The following is an 18,129-nucleotide window of genomic DNA, read 5'->3' as shown; positions in this document are numbered from 1 at the left end:
AAAAGACATTAGATGCCGGGGGCTGGACTTGAGAACGTTGCCAGTTTATAAAAAAAAAACTGAGCCGATCTACTGTATGACACACAACTTTGCACTGCAGTCTGACTCCTGTCATAGGGGATGTCCACATCACAGAGCCTGGCCATAGGAGACAACACAACCCTTCGAGCAAGTCCAAGTAGAGGTTCTGGCGTCATGATGCATCCATTCGACCAACAAAAAAAAGGGATACCCTCGATTTATTTAGAAATCAACAACAAGAACCACAAAAAAACAAAAAAAACCAAAAAAAACTCCATGATATCTTACCTCATGGCTCAGTGTGCCATCCTGCTGCGTCTGTTCAACTACGCCCTAATCCTCAAGCTGCCACCAGCAGAGGAGCAGGCTCCAACAATAACCACAACTGCAGTGAAATTACTTTATGTGTGGGTCAGTGGGGGTGGGGTGATGGATGCAAAAAGAAAAAAAATAAAAGGTTGGTAGATGTGCAACAATCACAGAGGTTTGGAGGTGGGTGAGTGTGGCAGTTGCTGGAAAGATGCTGGGGGTAGGGGAAAACAACAGGATCTTCATACATTGATATTTACCGAAAATGGACCAGTCACCACAAAGCTTGCTCAAAAAAAAAAAAAAACACTTCAGCATAAACCTCAGTGGTGACCTATAGTGGACGATTTCCCTCCCCAATACCAAGCTGCTGCAAACCAACCATCTATTTTCTATCCTGGTTGTCCTCATTAGGGTCGCAAGGCAGGGTGCACCCGGGACTGGTTGCCAGTCAATTGTAGAGCGTATACAAACCACACACACACACACACACACACACACACACACACACACACACACACACACACTGATGACCAATAAGTCGATCGCGATCTACCAATCAATCGCAAAGGTAGTGTGGGTAGATTGTGTGACGCAGACGTACACAGACAGGCACGCGTATGCGCACACGACGTTGCCTTCCTTGCAAGATCGTGAGTTATCGTTTCATTTAGAAACCAAATTTAGGTGATAAAAATGTGTGAGGGTGTTGGATCAAGTAACATGATGAAAACGTACCAATGAGTATTTTTTAATGATGTCATTTTCAAACTGCGTTTGCCTCATCTTCCGAAAAAAATCAACATGGAGTGGCATTTTCGGATTGTGCATAAAAACTATGACATCGACTTCCCTCCGAAAAGCGATCTGAGAAGGAGAAAGATAACGGAACTGTTCGGTCAGCAATTATTTTTCATGCAGCGAACTTCGAAAGCAAAAGTAGCTACAGAAGCTTCTTTCTAGGGGAGCCACTTAATTTTTCAGAACAAGAAATCATTCCAAGAAGAAAAGGCATCCTCAATATATTAATAAATAAATGTATGTTTTGCAATTCAATAATATGTAGATCATTTTGACTGGGTCTTTTTGTAAGTAGAAAAAGTGTGGGCACTCCTGTTCTAAACTAATCAGCAGCTTGTGCTTGAACCGTTTCCATCTGGACTGCCTGACCACCGTGTCCGAAGTTGGAGTGCCTAGAGCGTGCAAAGACACACAGTTTTTGGTGCACTCTGAATAATCGATTGGCACATTTCAACAAAGTTCTGATGTTCGAAACAATTGTAGTTAAGCATTGTGCGCTTCGAGAAAATGTCCGAACACGCCCGGGCAGAGATGGGCATTCCCTCCACTGGGACGAAACGGTCCATCCATCTGTCACAATGGACGCCCATTTTGGGGTCTGAAGACAAGACGTTTCTTAAAAAGCACGGACTAAGCATGGATGTAACTGGGTTTACGTTCATCCCTGTAATCGTCCCACAATGGGTCAAGTACCTCAGGACACTCATTTCACTAACGAATGACAGAAACATGCCCAGACTGTCTTACGTGTATAACCAGCCAATACACTACTTGAGAGCGTTAACACATTGCTGGTCAGTGTGGTGACCGACGGTGGTTGTTTTGGCAGCTAAATGCTATTTTGGTTGACACCTAAGAAAGCTGGCTGTGTTGGATCCTACATTGTGTGTGTGTATGTGTGTGTGTGTTTACTTTATTTGGTTGTGTCTGGTTATTCATGCGTGTGACATACTAACTAAGTTTTCGAGGCTGACAAGGCGGTCAAAAGTTCATTTCAACTTTCTCGGGCAAAATGGGCTCAGGACGAAAATTGCCTTGATACGCTTCAAATGCGCCACTGGTCACCCAACCGCACATACTACATTGGGCACGTGCTGGCGGAGCACAGGGAGCTGGACTTATTTTTTAAATCCAACAATCCAACACTGCTCTGGCCAAAGATGACCGCGCTGGCCAGTGCCAGCTCTGACAAGCTGATCTTCCCCAAGGGCAACACGTCCCTTTTGGGATACCCCACCTACAAGGGTCAGTCTGAGGAGGAGAAGCAGCAGGGGGCCAAACACAGCTACTGAGCTTTAAATAATGTTTATGAATTATGAAAGTTCTGCCATTAGCCTCTCACCCACAGCGTCATGCACGGATACTTTTTTTTTTTGAGTGGCAGGCCGTTTGGTGAAATGTAAGGACAGAAGCGCACTAAAAAGGATGAGTACGATTATTTTATGAATCAGGATGGAAGGGTGCCCAGATCGTGGATGAAGGACGGACTGGCAAAATAGGGTAACGTGTCCATCTCTGCGCCCGAGAGCTCACAGCCCCCCCAAAACCTCATGCCTTCATCGTGGGTGCATTTGGCAATACTGTACACTCCAAGCGTGCTACTTGACCCAGACCGTTGGGAAACTCAGAACGTCGTTCAAATGTGCCTTTGGTTTATTCAGAGTGCCCGAAAAACGGAGCCCAATGCAGGCAGGACAAGCCAGATAGTAAACAGCTACATTCAGAAATTGTGAGAGGAGTGAGCTCTGCCTCCTTGAGCAAACGAGAACGACGAATCTTTTGCAAATAACGATGTTAAAGTTTGGCTAAAAACTGGTTACTATAACTAGAATCCCGCATTGCATTGTAGCCAAATTCAGAGCTATTCAGAGTGCATCAAAATCCTGGACCATTCATACACCTTTTAAATCCGGGATAGGGAACTCCGGTTGATCGAGAGCCACATCCTGCCTATTTTAGATCCCTCCCTACACCAACACTTCAATTGATCATGATCGTTTCAGGGTTCTACAGAGCTTGCTGATGAGCTGATCCTTTGAATGAGGTGGGTTCGTGTAGGGAGGGATCTAAAATAGGCAGGATATGGCTCTCGAGGAACCCGAGTTCCCTACCTCTGTTTTAAATCCTTGTTGTTGTTGGGCAAAGATAAATTGCCATGACTGCTTCCTGCAGAAGACAGAAGACGACGACGACGACAACGAAAAAGAAGACACGGGAGTCATGGCAACTATGCACAACAACAAGGATTTCAAAGGCACATTAATCCACCCGGGTTTTTACCTTTGGCTGCAATGCGATGTAGAATTCTAGTGAAGGTAAACCATTTTCGGATTAAAAAATAAAACTGTGACATAGTTAGTCAGCAATAGTCTCGTGTCCTCTGAAAAGCATGCTCCACTCACAATTATTGAATGCAGCCTGTAGCTCAGTATTTATTGTTCAGTTTTCATTTGAAAAGTTAAATTCATTAAGTGTGACAGGTGGCCTAGACAAAAAAAAAACAAAAAAAAAAAACAAAACATACTTTGTGGAAATCCACCTATTGCTTGAAAAGTGAAGGAACACTGTACTGTAGTTCCTCAGTTCCCATAGCCCTGCATGTGGGTAGGTACACCTTTGTTTCTATTCTATTTATACAAGTTAAACTTCTAAATCAGTTTGACATGGTTTGCAGAAAAAGCCCTTTTTAGAGCATAAACAATGAGGATTCCAAAGCTCCAGAGAATGCAGTGTCATACTCACTCATCATTTCCTAGAAAAGAAGTTTCCCTCCATTCCCTGGCTTTGGTTTGCTGTTGGTAGGGCGCCTTGATGGAAGACCTCCGGATCTCCAAACATTTAAAGACTTTGGAATCGTTTACAGGGGTGAGGTCTGAGCCAATTGATGTCAAGTCAGTGCTGAAAGCAAAAGACGTCCAAGAAGAGTCAGAGGAGGCCGAAGGGCTGGTACCTGCTGTCTCCTCTTCCAATGCCTTTCCTACTTCCACAGTATGAAAATGCAGGTAAGATGAAAAGGACGAAGGTAGGAACCAGCATGGATACATCTGGGAACGTGACGAGACGAACTGGATGGTCCAAAAGTTCTCGAGATCTACCTTGAACAAAGACTGAGGTGGGAATGAAGAGCTATCCAAAGAGAGACAGAGGGCTGGCCATCATAGAGTGGCTGCCACAAACAAAATGGGCACAATTAGGAGAAAGGTGGAAGCACCAGCACTTAGAAGGTGATACCTCCCATCTCATAACAGCCCGTACAACTGAATTATTTGCTAAATAATAGAGATGGTTTGTGGTGGGAAATAGATGGGCCGTGCATCAGGAGGCTTTGGCTGGTGGCTTGCGCGGCAACATGATAGCAGCAGGCAAGAGAGTGCCGTCTTGAGTTGCAGTGATGAGTGGTTCATTACAAGTATCTGATCCACTACAAATCAGATTGGGGCTTACCACTGTAGCTCATTAGGACGCAGGAAAGTGGAGGACAGGTTTGCAGAATGCAAGAGTTTGGCCGACTGAAAAGATTGCATAACCATCCCATCTACCGTTATTGTTACAAACCAATTTTAAGGTCTCAAAAAAATGACCCAGGTTAACTGATAAAATGCAATTTTGAAATGATGATTTTATGTATTCAGTAAAAGAAATCTAAAATGTATCTTGCCCTTCGTAAAAAAGTGACCCCCCCACCCACACACACACACACACACACACACACACACACACACATAACCTAACCTAATCTTGTCAAGTGTTTGTAGTATTGTGCAGTCACAATGCGACAAGTAGCTAGTTACTTTTATCCAGTAGCATGGTTGTAGTGTCGTTGATTTCAACACCAACAGCTGTTCAGCAGAGAAGCTGCTGTGGTGATCACGAACGATAATGAGGCTGTGTTCACAGAATTAGACTCCCTCAATGTCCAACACATCGTTTCCAAGCTTCCGGTACCTTAGCAGGCCATTTCCGCTGGAGCTCGCCAAGGAGTCGAAAGTACAAAATAAAACATTTGGTTCGTGAATGTTGATCTCAATTCCCATCCAATCCAAATCACAGGTGTCCCATCTCATACCAAGCTTAAATGATAATTTGTCAACTAGCTGTCGATCGAACATTGAAGGACCAACCATTCAATGACTCGGCTTGCCTTGGGCCGGAATGTTCGTTAAAAATTACCACTACTAAGATTTATTTTGACAAAGAGTGAAGAAAGAACTTTTGGTTTTCCAAACAAGAATGGCAAGGGTGTGTACAGTATCTGATTTGTGGGGCAGGGACCACAAGTCAGCCTTTTGTGACATGAACAAAATCATTCAGGGTGTTGTTTATAGATGGCTTTTGCGAGTCATAGGTTGCACTTACGAACATAGTGCCGAATAGTATTTATTGACATCGGTTTTCTCAAGTGTTCCTGAGCCAATGTGGTGATACAGTCAAACCTCGGTTTTCGTCCATAATCCGTTCCAGAAGGCTGTTCGAAAACCGAAATTGTTCGAAAACCGAAACCACGCTCTTTTTAAAATAAAAAATGTTTACTGAACACGTCTGCTCACAATGGAAAGCAACAGGACGAAGCGTCACTTCCTCGTCAACCTGAGGAAGCATCACTTCCTCGTGTAAGGAAGGCGAGAGGAGTCAAATGGTGCATTCAAGTGCGCTGTTTGTTCGAGAACCGAAATTTGTTCGTCATCCGAAGCATAAAAAAACTTGAAATTTTTGGTCGAAAACCAAATTGGTTGAGAACTGAAACGTTCGAAAACCAAGGTTTGACTGTATCTTGTACACATTGATGTTGCTTTTTGATGCAGATCCGCCTGAGGGATCGAAGGTCCCAGGTTGGTTTTGGGCCTGGCCACTTACGGTACATGCAGTGATTTCTCCAGATTCTTTGAACTTTTTGATGATATTATGGACCGTAAATGATGAAATCCCTAAATGCCTTGCAATTTTATCTTGAGGAACATTGTCCTTGAGTTATTCGACTATCACACACAGCTGTTCCCAAAGAGGAGAACCTCGCCCCATCTTTGTTTGTGAATGACTGAGCAAGTCAGAGAAGCTTCTTTTATGCTTAATCATGGCACCCACTTGTTCCCCCCGTTAGCTTGTGCACCTGTGTGATGTTCCAAAGAGGTGTTTGATGAGCAGTCCTCAACTACTTCAGCCTTTTTTGCCACCTGTCCCAACTTTTTTGGACCGCATGACAACCATAAAATTCAAAGTTCATGATTAGTTGCTAAAATCCATCAAGTTTATCAGTTTGAACATTAAATATCTTGTCTTTGTAGTATATTCAAACAGGTTGACCATGATTTTTAAATCATTGTACTTACAAACCAACATGCAGCGTTGGATGTCGCTTTATGTGCTAAATAGGTGATATACGATACCTGTAGTGGCACAGAAGAGAGGAAAACCTTTCACTGACAAAAAGAAAAAACAGTCAAGGATTGGCTACTGGAGGCACTTGAGGAGCCTTTCTACAGCTTGGATTTGGACAATCCAATACTTCCAACTTGATAGTGACAATCTGGGGAAGTCCTGTATCTTATCCCAGCAAGATTGTGACCCCGTGCGGACCCCAATACCGAGTCTAATTTCAGACGACTTGAGAGACAAGAAAATGAACAACACAGTACGCTTTTTTATAGCAGGTACTCCCGTACTTTTTATTTCTCCAAGTTAAACTGAGAAGGTATGTTGGTGTGAAGACAAGAAAAGGAGGGGCAAAGAGGATCTGCCATTTTCAGTAAACAGGCCTTGGTTGCTTCATGTTATTGTGAGCCTCAGATGCTGACACATAGGAAGACTCAGGAAAGAAATCCTCATGGAACTCGGCCAGAAACCTACATGAAAGAAGAGAAGATAGTAAATATGCGGTGTAGTCAGCTGACAAACAGCAGACATTTGCAATGTCCTACTACTTGATTGTGATTTCATATTGTTTTCGATAATCGGCTCATTATAAAGAAATGTCAGGCCCAACGCCATCCTACGGAGGTGCACAGAGCAAATCCAAATCCTCCTATGGCCATACAGACAGAACATGACCGACCAACAGTAAGCATGAACCCACCCTTCCCCGACCCCTCTGCCTCCCATCTAATCAGTTGCGGGGAAAACTAATCCGGAATCTTCTTAGTATCCACTACTCGGCCAAATCCTCTAAATCTTGCCATCTCATCTTAGCTCCACCGGTCCTCCTAATCTCAATGCAAACAAATTATACTCAGCAGAAAGGAGAAACAGAACGTTTTGATGACCGCCCACAAACAAGGCAACCAAATGGCAAAGACATCTCATCCTCATTTCAAAATGGGCAACCACAGAAAAATCGAAGGTCTCAATGCTAGACTTTTGTCTTTGTGACTACACACCCCCCCCACCCCATTATCATCTTCCTCAAAAGGGAAAAAAACGATTCAAAGGGGGTTTGTGTGTGTGTACACACGAAATTATATTCTTGTGGATTACATTTAGCAAGAAATTAAGAAGCACCACATAATTCATTTTCAAGTTCTCTGCAAAAAATTAAACTAGCCTGACTATGCACCTGAGGATCCACTAGTTGCTCTAAAAACCATTGAAGAATGGTTTCAATTGACAAACGTTACAATCTCACAATGAGAATGCTACATTTGAGTCCCCTCTATTAGTCGACCGATTAATTTTAAAAATATATCATGCAAAAAAAATATATATCCCCACCCCCTCAATGCATTTCAATTTTTTTTTTCGGTTCCCAGAATGGATTGCGTGGCCATTAATCCTTGTCACGTTTGTTTGTGTTCCCAGGGTTTGAATGTGTGTCGTATTTAACACATTTATGTATACATGGTTTTTGTGTAAAACAGTGACACTCAGGTCAATTCCTTTCACAGTTTGATTTGCCTATCTCAGCATTGTTTGTAAAAAAATATTAAGACTTGCATGTTCTGAATGACAGGTCAATAGAATGACCTTATCTCCAAATTTCTACATCAATCCATGTATATCGATACATGGCAAAGCTAAATCCATAACATTTTGGATATAATTTATGTAGCGTACAAAACACAATCGGCAAACATTGACCAGTTTGCCGATTAATTGAATCAGACGCCCAATTGATCGGTCAGGCCCAAGTTCAAAGATGTAATTTCTTCTTGTGTCGCAGAACTGAAGTAGTTTGGACTCTGAGGAACAGAAAGAGAAATCTTGTGCTGGATTTGCAGTTCTTTGCCACAGCACAACACGGTGGTAGAAGGCAGTACTGTATGGGTTTGATTAGAGACTGGGAGAACCAAATCCCTTCGGTTTGGGAGCGGCTCAAATGAAGATCGCTCGGGAGGATTTAAAGATTAGACTCCCCGCGCTTGTGTAACACCCACTCATCTCCCTCCCACAAACACATGCTCTGTCTCTCCCTACGATCCACTCATGCTCTCATTTCCTTTTGCTCCTCCTTGACTTTTGGTATTTTTGTCCTTGCCTTTTCTTGTTTCTACTGATGCGTATGCATTATTATTGGTTTTGTGATTACGTCTTTGTAAAATACCGTTTTTGAGTGGATTCTCTGGTTGTAAGGATTGGAACCTCGTGACAATTTTGCTCTCTCTAACTTATTAGCAACCACGAGTCCCGTACATTTGGAATGTAAAAATGACAGATTGAAAAATTCAACCTGCCCATTTCCGACCAGCAATGTTTGAGTGGAGGGTAAAAGCTTCCAGGCCCGTTTGACCCAATGACTCTCGTCCCATATATGGAAAGAGGGGACTCCAACCGCTATTCATATTGTGTGAACCGCTGCTATTTGGCTTGTGAGTCACTTGCATATTAGTACAGTAATTAGGGTAGTGCTCCCCCTTTTTGCTCGAAATTACTTTCCATGGCTTTTTCATCAAGTTATCACGACATATACTAATTACACCCATAAGCGACCTGTCTACAATTGTACCTTCTATGTGGAGCATTTCATGAGATTGCTTCAATGTCACCAAATACTGTACCAAATCGGCTCCCAAAACAAACAGCTCTCTCACCACTCAGAATAAATTCTCATCCTTCACCTCTAAAGAGCGGGTATGTTGAAAAGAGGTTCGACTGTTGCACTCATGGCACGGCCATAGCCATGTTGACTAGCACAGGAGTGTAACACTAGCTAAACCTGCATGAAAAGTTGGGAGCGCTGCTCTCTGTACACATACATACTGTACTAATAGACAGAGGAGACAGAGGGGGAGGAAAAACCTCACACTCGATCTACAGCAACACTCTTCAACTGAACGTCGTTAGTTTTGGTGCTTCTTTGGAGAAAATAGATCCCTACTTGGGACTGAAAAGTCAGTCAATCTGTCAAAAAAGTCATGTGGAAACACTGGGCAGCAGAAGTGTTGTAATGGAATATGCAATTTGATTGGTTGGAAGCGTCAAATGGGGGTGGTGCTCTGCAGACTAGAGGCAGAGATTTCAGCAGAAAAGTGTGACAGCTCAATGATGCCCATTGAAGGCAGCTGAAATCAGATGTACATATCTGTTTATAGGGAAGGTCAACAATTTCTTTACAATATGTTTCGTGTGGCCTCACGAGTCTAAGATTGTCATTCTGATCAATATTGCGTTTGTGGAATATGAATTAAGCAGCAAAACCCACTTCTCTTGATCCATCTCAGGGGCAGTGTTTTGGGCCACTCGCTGTCGACTGAAAATGACATCACAGTGCTCAAGGGCTCAGGTAACGACCAATTACGGCTCACCTGTATCCTGGGTTTAAGCCGTGATTGGTTGTTTCCAGAGCCCTGAGGCCACCGGTGTTCAAACTACAACCCGGGGGCCATTTTAATAAATATCACTGCGGCCATTTTGAAATGGCCCGCAGTGCTATTTACAAAAAGGGTGTTGAGGTGTGGCCAGTGTTAGAAGTGTGGCTATCAAAATCTGAGGAACAATAAGTGACGGGCACTACCATGACTACTATTGATAAAGCTTTTCTAGCTATGCAAAAACACTGTTGTTTGCACATACTGTATATTGAAATCCAAACAGTAAAATAATTTCTGTCAGGAATAAAGATAATACCGTTTCAGAAACAGGAATGGTTTCCACCACTTTCTGGTTACGATCATGGTCCAGTCAAATGAATGATCCTCAAGTATGGTCAACTGATTACAGAGTGCTCTTGTTTTGGTTCTGAATGCGGAGATGCTCAGTCATCTAGTCAAATGAGATGCAGGGCTGCAGGCCACTCCAAAACAACTTGACTTGATTTCCCCTTTAATCAATTTGCATTAACCAGAGATGAAAGTGGACTTTTCTGAAAATTCCGGAATAAATAAATAAATAAATAAGTGTGTGTGTGTGTGTGTGTGTGTGTGTGTGTGTGTGTGTGTGTGTGTGTGTGTACACACAGGCGAGCGCGCGCACGCACTTGGCCGATCAAGCATGAATTAGTTTACACAAAACGCTATTCAAATACTCGACATTCAATGATTAATCTTCCTTTTGTGTGCACACGTGTACCCTTTGTGGCTTCCGTTCGGGCCGAAATTTCGAAATCTCCAAGATATGGCGAAGCCATGAGAATGCGAGGCGAGGGTATTACTGTTGTGGCGACTCCACTCAAGCTAAGCGAGCCTCAGCAGTAGATAGTCCGCTGCTCTCGGCTGTGCGTGTTTCAGCGCGAACATGTACGCAAGCGCGTCTTTTGATTTCAACCAATCAGCGCCGACGCAAATGACGTCACACACGACAACAGCCAAGCTAAGTTAGCCGAGACGACACTCGAAGTCGGAGGGACACGATTTTCTGCCAATCTGTGTTTTTCCCTTTTTGGCCAAATATATTTTTTACAACAACTGTCTTGTTGACGGTGTATTTTATTCGTTCCACTGGGGTTTAGCAGGTGTGTTTATAAAGAGACGAAAATTGTTTGGGGACTATCCCCCACGTTCTAGTTGAGATGGTATAACCCGAGAGGCAAAATGACGCTTGCTACTGTTGTTGCGAGTTGCCATTCGTTCTACTAAACCATTAGTCAAACGCCATCATGCCTTCTGTCATTATTACACAAACAAAAATCTCTTTACTGTTACTAGTGTTAGTGCCTCAATATGGCTAAGCTCGTGAAAGCAATACAACGAACTCAAACGCGTCTTCGTTCAATGTTGTCAACTAATATCCGGATTATGCAAATTTTCCTCAATTCTCCGGAGAAATTTTCATAAAAATTTGAAAAACCCGGAATTCCGGGAAAATCCGGAGGACTTTCATCTCTGATTAACAGACAAGGCAGAACAAAGCAGAGGGAGGAAAACAAATTTTCAGGAGAGCATAAGCTTTTCCAGGACATTTTACTTTCCCCCCACTCATTTTCCATGACTGGAAAATGAATCAATCTATTCTAGGACGCGTGGGAATCATGAACACGTATCTGTTACCTGAGGAAGAGCTCAAGATGTTTGACCAAGGCTCTTAAATTCCTTTCAGGGATCTGCATCTTTCCAAGGATTTCAGGAAGCTTCACTGGATGAATCCGGGAAACATGATGCAGGGGTTACGATAACAGAGACAATCATATGGTCAAGCGGCTGCAACAAATTGAATCAAGTGAATGGACAAATAGGGGGAAAAAATAACCAACCAAAAAGTCGCAGAAGGTGCTGCACTCCATACAGGTAGGAGGGTGGAGGAGGCTGGTCATTTAAGGGATAGTTATCAGGTGTCAGCTTCCAACTCAGCACCTGATGGACAGGATGGTGAGAAAGTCTTATGTTTCCTGATAGCAAATAGTTGCTGTATTTCAGAGTGCAACAATATGTTGAAATAATAATCCAAATACAGTGGGACCCCAGCTATTTGTGGGCGGGTAGGGACCAAGCCAGGCTGTGACTGATGCCTCCCCGAAAAAGGTGATCACACTTTTGATTTTTTGACAGGGTGTACATTATCAGATTGTAACACTAATGTGATTTTCTGAGCCAATCAGAATCAAGACCATGATATAATACGGTGTGCTCAGACAAATGTATGCAGCAGTTAAAAAAAGATTCATCTCTCTCTCTCTCTCTCTCTCTCTATATAAATAAATAAATGCATTCTTTTTTTATTTTTAGAAAAGCTGTTGGAACAGTTTTGAAAGTTCAATATTTGTCCAAACAACAGTTTCTACTTCCCAAACTTTATTGAGATCTGGAATTTGATAGAATCAAATTCCAGACTTGTGAAGAACCCCTGTAATGGTTATACCAGGGGTGCCCAATACGTCGATCGCAATCAACCGGGAGCCAGTGGACTGGTCCCAAGCCGACCGCGAGGGGCGGGAGGAGGAAATGTGTGTGTCTGTGTGTTTCTTTTTCGTTCATGTTAGGGGCTGTTTCGGCTGTTGCTCATCGTGGCGTACGTGTGTGTATCTGCGCGCGTGTGCATGGTTGGGCGCCCGCGTGCGTGCGTGTGTATATATGTTTGCACGTGCGCGATCGGATCGATCGCGGGAAGTTGGTCGCTTCAAAAGTCGATCTTTAGTCAAAAAAGTTTGGCCACCCATGGGTTAGACTGTTTTGCCCCATCATCGAATATCGCAATTATGGAAAAAAAAAATCTGCCTCAGGGTTACGTCGCCATGGCCAAACCATGAACGTCCAGTGGTCGACTGTATCCGGTTCCTTAGCTTTCACAACAGCAAAATCGCTTTGTCACCTCATTGAGCTCATTATTTCGTCTGCTCTCAAGGCCGTGAAAAGGTCCGCTTCGTTCTTTGCTTGGAGTCAAGGGCAATGGGGAGGATGAACCACTGTGGACTGGAGTTTCTGCAGAAAGAGGAAAATATACTTTTGTGGAGCTCACCTAAAATAAAATAAGTGATCTAAACAAAACTAAATTCAGGTGACCCCCACTCGCCAAAAAAAAGCAGTACAGCTTTCATGAGAAGCAGCAGCAAGTTATGTGGCAACAAAAGTGGTCTTGCTCCACTTACTGGTCAAAATATGTTACTACAAAAACAAATTCAACTACCAGTACATTTTAAAATAGACTCACGCAATCACTTCGTTTTCCAAAACTGGCGGAAGGTTTTTAGTTAAAGAGCTGAAAGATCACTATTTGTCTTGATAAATATTCTGAGAGGCTTACTTCTGTCAAGATTGAGAATGAATTTTGACTGCAACGAGTTGTCGATCAAGCGGCGTTTGAGTTGAGGAGATGCTGTAGAACTGCCGCCACCTGTGTCATTTTGTAACCAAAAGCAATCATTTGAGAGGAAATGTTCAGGAATGCATGCTACCTCAGACCACGAGACATCCACTTAAATGTATTTACCGCCACTGCTCCCTTCAGCTGGTCGTTCTCCCCCAGGCGTGTTCCTGGTGGAACGCCTGAGTGACTGGGACTGGTACGAGATACAGTCCATGTCAGGGTGGCGACGCCGCTTTGGGGTGGGCGCGGTGGGCGTTGTGGTGGAAACGTCACTCAGGGCTGGCTGACTGTCCGTCGACTGAGGCGTGGGGGGGTTGTGACCGGCTGGGCTGGGACTGCGTTCTCGCTGGATGCTTGAAGGACACGACAAAAGACATGACGCTGAGCCTGTCGCTCCTCAATTAGATTCAGAGCCAATGGCACTTACTTGCCGGGGCAGGGTGATCCTTCGTTCACGGCCAAGAAAAGCCGAGACGAGCTGACCTTTTTGAACTGAGCTTGCTCACACGGATAGAGGAGGATCATGGGTAGGGTGAAGTCAAATGTGATCCTCAGCCCATCAACCATTTCCTTACACAGCTCCTCACTTTCATTATACAAAAACAAGTTATGACTCATCATTGTATTTGTACGGCAGTCAAGTCAACCAGTCTCTCTTTTTTTCTCACACTCGCTCCCTGTCTCGCTCTCAACATACTTCTTCTCTGGAGGGATTGGCTGTGGGCTGCTGCTCTGTGTCGTATTCTGCTGTTGTTGCCGCCGGTACCGCTCATTGGCCATGAATGCCTTGTTGATAGCAAAGTGCTTTACGTAAGACTCCAAGATTTGCACAACATTCGTCTGACAAGGCACCATCACCAACTAGAAAGGAAAAAGTTTGTTTTTTTTGGTTATTGTCCCAAAAAATATCTAACACACTCAAAACGTTATATTACCACAAGCAATAAACCAAATCAAATCTTCATGCTTGATTCATGTAAAATAAGTGAACCTTGAAGTTCAACGTTATCAGAAGCGATCATTTCAAATTAATTTTCAAATCAAGATGCAACATTTAAATTGGTATTTCAGTAATACAAAGTGTGGCCTATCAATTATCTCTTATGAGAAGTAACAATTAACTTAAAAGTTTATCTTGTCATACCTTTTTCCTCTTATTGATGTAAAAGCAGTCGTCTTCCAATTTTTTCTTGAGGATATCTGGAATATTGATGTCAACATGGACAATTCTCTCCTCACTTTCCTTCTTGATATTGATATCAGGTTCAACTTTCTGGGGGGGAAAAAAAAGTACTTTTTTTTTCAAGTGATGAAGAGAAGGTTCCCTGGGCAGGGCTCTACATGAACTTTTGCTCTTGTTGCACTGGTGCTCTCAACTTTTTCAGTTGGTCGCACGGCGCAGGATTTGGTCACGCCCATTTTTGGGGAGGTACAGCGTGACCAGATTTGATCATGTATAGTCATCTCTTTTCGCATACAATTGTTTCATATTATGCAAAGATTGACACTGTATGTTTGCAAAATATTTTGAGGTACTCAGAACTTTTGTTTACAACAAGCAGCGGCTGACAAAACCGGCCAGCTATTTTATATGACTTTAAAAGAAAGACAAAAAACAGAAATGGGCAGGGCAAAAAAATTTCAAACATAAAAGCAGTGAAATAATAGCTGAAAGCTAAACAGCTTCAATTTTATTTTACTTGTATTACGTCAACAAAATACGTGAATGATACCAATTAGAATATTTGTGATAACATTAACATTTTGCATCTTTTTTTAAAATCATTTTTAAACAATTGAACACGAAAAATGTTTATTTTACATAATACTGATATTTCTATTTATGCCAAGAAATTAAAAGTTTGCTGTCTATTATTTAAGCCTGTGGAGAGTATAAATAAAAACCTCATTGAATATTTCACGTTCGACATCGCAACAACTAGACTGAAGGATGGAAGCCTCGTGATTTGTTTAGGTATTGTAACATACAGCAAGCACGATATGTACAATTGGTTGTAATTCAATAAAATAGCAAAGTGATTTCACTCCCATCATTCTACTTGATATATGTCAGCTTTTATAGCTTGATGGAAATCCCACATGATTCAGATATTTGTAGCTATAAACCTTTACTGCATTGAGGGAGTTTGAAATGTCTGACTGTATTCGAATACACCTCGTGTCTCGCCGAATGCGAGAGGTGTCAAAGTTCATGTCGAGCGAGCTGAATGGAAAGCCGTCGTTTATAAAGCAAGTAGTGCTCGTCACATTAGGTGGCCGTTACAGATCTGGACTGAGATATATAATTTTTAGAGGAATGATTTAAAATGACGGGCAACATAGACAGGCCTCCGCCTTGTGCGCACAAGCCTGACAGACTGACAGAGTTGAAGGGCCTTGCCTATATTCAATGCCCCCCCCCCAACCCAAGTCTGTGTCTTATGTGTTGTGTTGTGTTATTTTTGTTATTTTGACTTCAAGATGGCGCTGCGAGAGTGGCTGCCTTTCCAGCAGCTCCTATATTTTGTTGTTCTACTTCTTCCATTCATAACTTTGCTGCTGTGAATTGGGAATTTCTCCATTGCGACACGAATAAAGGTTTTCTTATCTTATCTTATCTTAAGTACCAGTAGGAGCATGAAAATATGCACTGGCACTGTGGATGAAATTTTACCAGCAGACACTGAAAGGTTGGCCTCCATATTGGGCCCACTGTCGATCATATGCAGAAACGTTTATAAACTAGTGCAGCTGAAGTCAAGAAAGATCTGGTATGGTTAGCAAAACTAAGCTCTCTCAGCCTGAGATTGTTATTCACCATTTTGTTAATGTCCGCAGAGAAGGTAGTGTCGCCACTATTTGAAGATTCTGCTTCAGAACCGTCGCCCTCACTGCTGCCAGAAGATGAAATCAGGCCTGGGCACAGAATAGCGAGATGGAATGAATATGATTGCAGCGGGAGACTGAGTGCAAGCAAAAGGGGGAGCAAAGTGAGCCTTCTCACATGTGTCATCACTGTCATCCTCCTTCGGTAGTGTCTTAAGCGAGGGTTTAGTACCAGAAGGATGTCGCCTCTTCGCCCATCCTTTTTTCTTCCTATCACCGGGAAACAAGACTTTGAGCATGTTCTCAACTGTTCATTGAGTCAAATGGATCAACTACGGTACAAGCCTTCAAGTGAGAAAATGGACGTTCCTAAACTTACATGCGACCAAGTGCTTCACGTGCCAGTTTACGTTGCAATTTGCGGCTTTCCTTGGTGTCCCTTAGGACATGATCGTCTGCAGCCCAACGATCCCAGCTAAACACAAACACACACATTTTCATGGAAACACAATTAGTTAGGTTACAACTAAGGGTGCAATGCTGTGCAACATGGTTACCTTCTGCTCCAACCGTTAAAGTGAATTAAGTACTTTGGGATTCGCCTTCCATGTTCATCCTTGCCGATGACTATGTCAAGGACCTGTAAATATGAAATATATTTAGAAAAGTTGTGTTTGGAGAAGCCTTGACCTCACTCCACAATGAGCATGGCTTTTGGCATTTGAAGCTCTGAAGATACAGTGGCTGGCAAAAGTATTCATATCCCTTTAACTTTTCTAAATGTCCCATTACAACCACAGTTGTGCTATGCTCTTTCCATTTTTCAATGAGTGACTGAAGAGTGCTCCTTAAGATGTTCAAAGCTTGAGATATTTTTTTAGATCCTAACCCTTTCTTCCTGATCAGTCTGGTGTGTTCTTTGGCTTCATAGTGCCGTGTGTTCACAAACAACTCTCTGAGGGCTTCACAAAACAGCAGTATGCGTACTGTCATGAGATTACACACAAAGAAAGGTGTTTACTCAGTGTGATCTCCTAAAGCAATTGGATACGCTGGATTTTATTCAGGGGTGTCAGAGCTGAATATTTTTTGCAGGCCACATTTGCAATATTTATTCGTATAAGATAACGAAACCCGGATACTTTTCCACATCACAACTGTGCCCCACTTTGTGGTCGTCTATCACATGAGAAAACCCCAGTCGAATAATGTAACATTGTGGTTGTGACATGAAAACCTTTTCAAGCTACTGTACATTTAAAACAATATATCAGTGCCTGATGACTGTGTTCTTTGCATATTTATCACACACAAGGATTTCAGTTCATCACACCAAGGAAATACAAAATGCAGTTTTCAAATTCAATTCATTAAGGCACACACACACACACACACACACACACACACACACACAAAAAAAAATCTAAACATTTCTGACGCTCTGTGAAAAAGTAATTGCCCCCGAACCTAGTAATGCGTTGTGCCAACCTTGGCAGCAATAACACCAAGCCCAAGGTTTCGGTATCGAATTTGTGAAAGACCAGATGCCTATACAGTACTGTATTTGTAACCGATCACGCCTACCTATGAGGGTCAGGAGCAGTGGCGGGCCGTGCATTTCAACCTTAGGCCTTCAGTGACGTCACATACATACACAATATAGGCTCGTCAAGCAGCACTTAATTTCAGGAGCATTTAAAACCATCAAGTACGCATTCACAATTAAGAGCAGGAAACTAAATTTACAGATAGTCAAAAATAAAAAGATGATTTAAAAATACGAAATAAAATGCCACCCAAATTACGCTGTGTGATCTTAAACAGGTCTGTCCAATAAATTGCGCAATGTCGCAGTTTCATATAAGACACCAACCAAATAACAAAACAAACTATTCTTTGAAAATAAACAGATCATTTGCATTTTGAAAATCGGCGATACAACAGCAAATAACTGAAAATGTTGAGCAGCTGAGATTGAACGAACTTTCGTGCACGAAGGTGACTACA

General features: G+C 42.6%; 1 protein-coding gene across 1 annotated transcript in view; it reads right to left on the bottom strand.

The window, feature by feature from the left end:
• Positions 1-6,766: 6,766 nt before the first annotated feature.
• The window catches only part of LOC109515037 (MSL complex subunit 3), a 12,890-nt gene continuing 1,527 nt past the window's right edge, over positions 6,767-18,129 (bottom strand). The window contains exons 2-14 of the mRNA XM_019868594.1: positions 16,680-16,762; positions 16,502-16,597; positions 16,301-16,392; positions 16,115-16,212; positions 14,441-14,569; positions 13,994-14,157; positions 13,724-13,882; positions 13,420-13,649; positions 13,234-13,323; positions 12,802-12,911; positions 11,747-11,846; positions 11,544-11,628; positions 6,767-6,971 (exon numbers count right to left, since the gene is read on the bottom strand). Coding sequence (XP_019724153.1) covers positions 6,872-6,971; positions 11,544-11,628; positions 11,747-11,846; positions 12,802-12,911; positions 13,234-13,323; positions 13,420-13,649; positions 13,724-13,882; positions 13,994-14,157; positions 14,441-14,569; positions 16,115-16,212; positions 16,301-16,392; positions 16,502-16,597; positions 16,680-16,762 — 1,536 coding nt within the window. The 3' untranslated portion in view covers positions 6,767-6,871. The remainder of the gene's footprint in view (positions 6,972-11,543; positions 11,629-11,746; positions 11,847-12,801; positions 12,912-13,233; positions 13,324-13,419; positions 13,650-13,723; positions 13,883-13,993; positions 14,158-14,440; positions 14,570-16,114; positions 16,213-16,300; positions 16,393-16,501; positions 16,598-16,679; positions 16,763-18,129) is intronic.

The sequence above is a fragment of the Hippocampus comes genome, unplaced genomic scaffold (assembly GCF_001891065.2).
Source record: "Hippocampus comes isolate QL1 unplaced genomic scaffold, H_comes_QL1_v1.1 scaffold41, whole genome shotgun sequence".
NCBI lineage: Eukaryota > Metazoa > Chordata > Actinopteri > Syngnathiformes > Syngnathidae > Hippocampus > Hippocampus comes.
The sequence above is the reverse complement of the archived record's forward strand: the minus strand, read 5'-3'. Positions and strand labels throughout refer to the sequence as shown.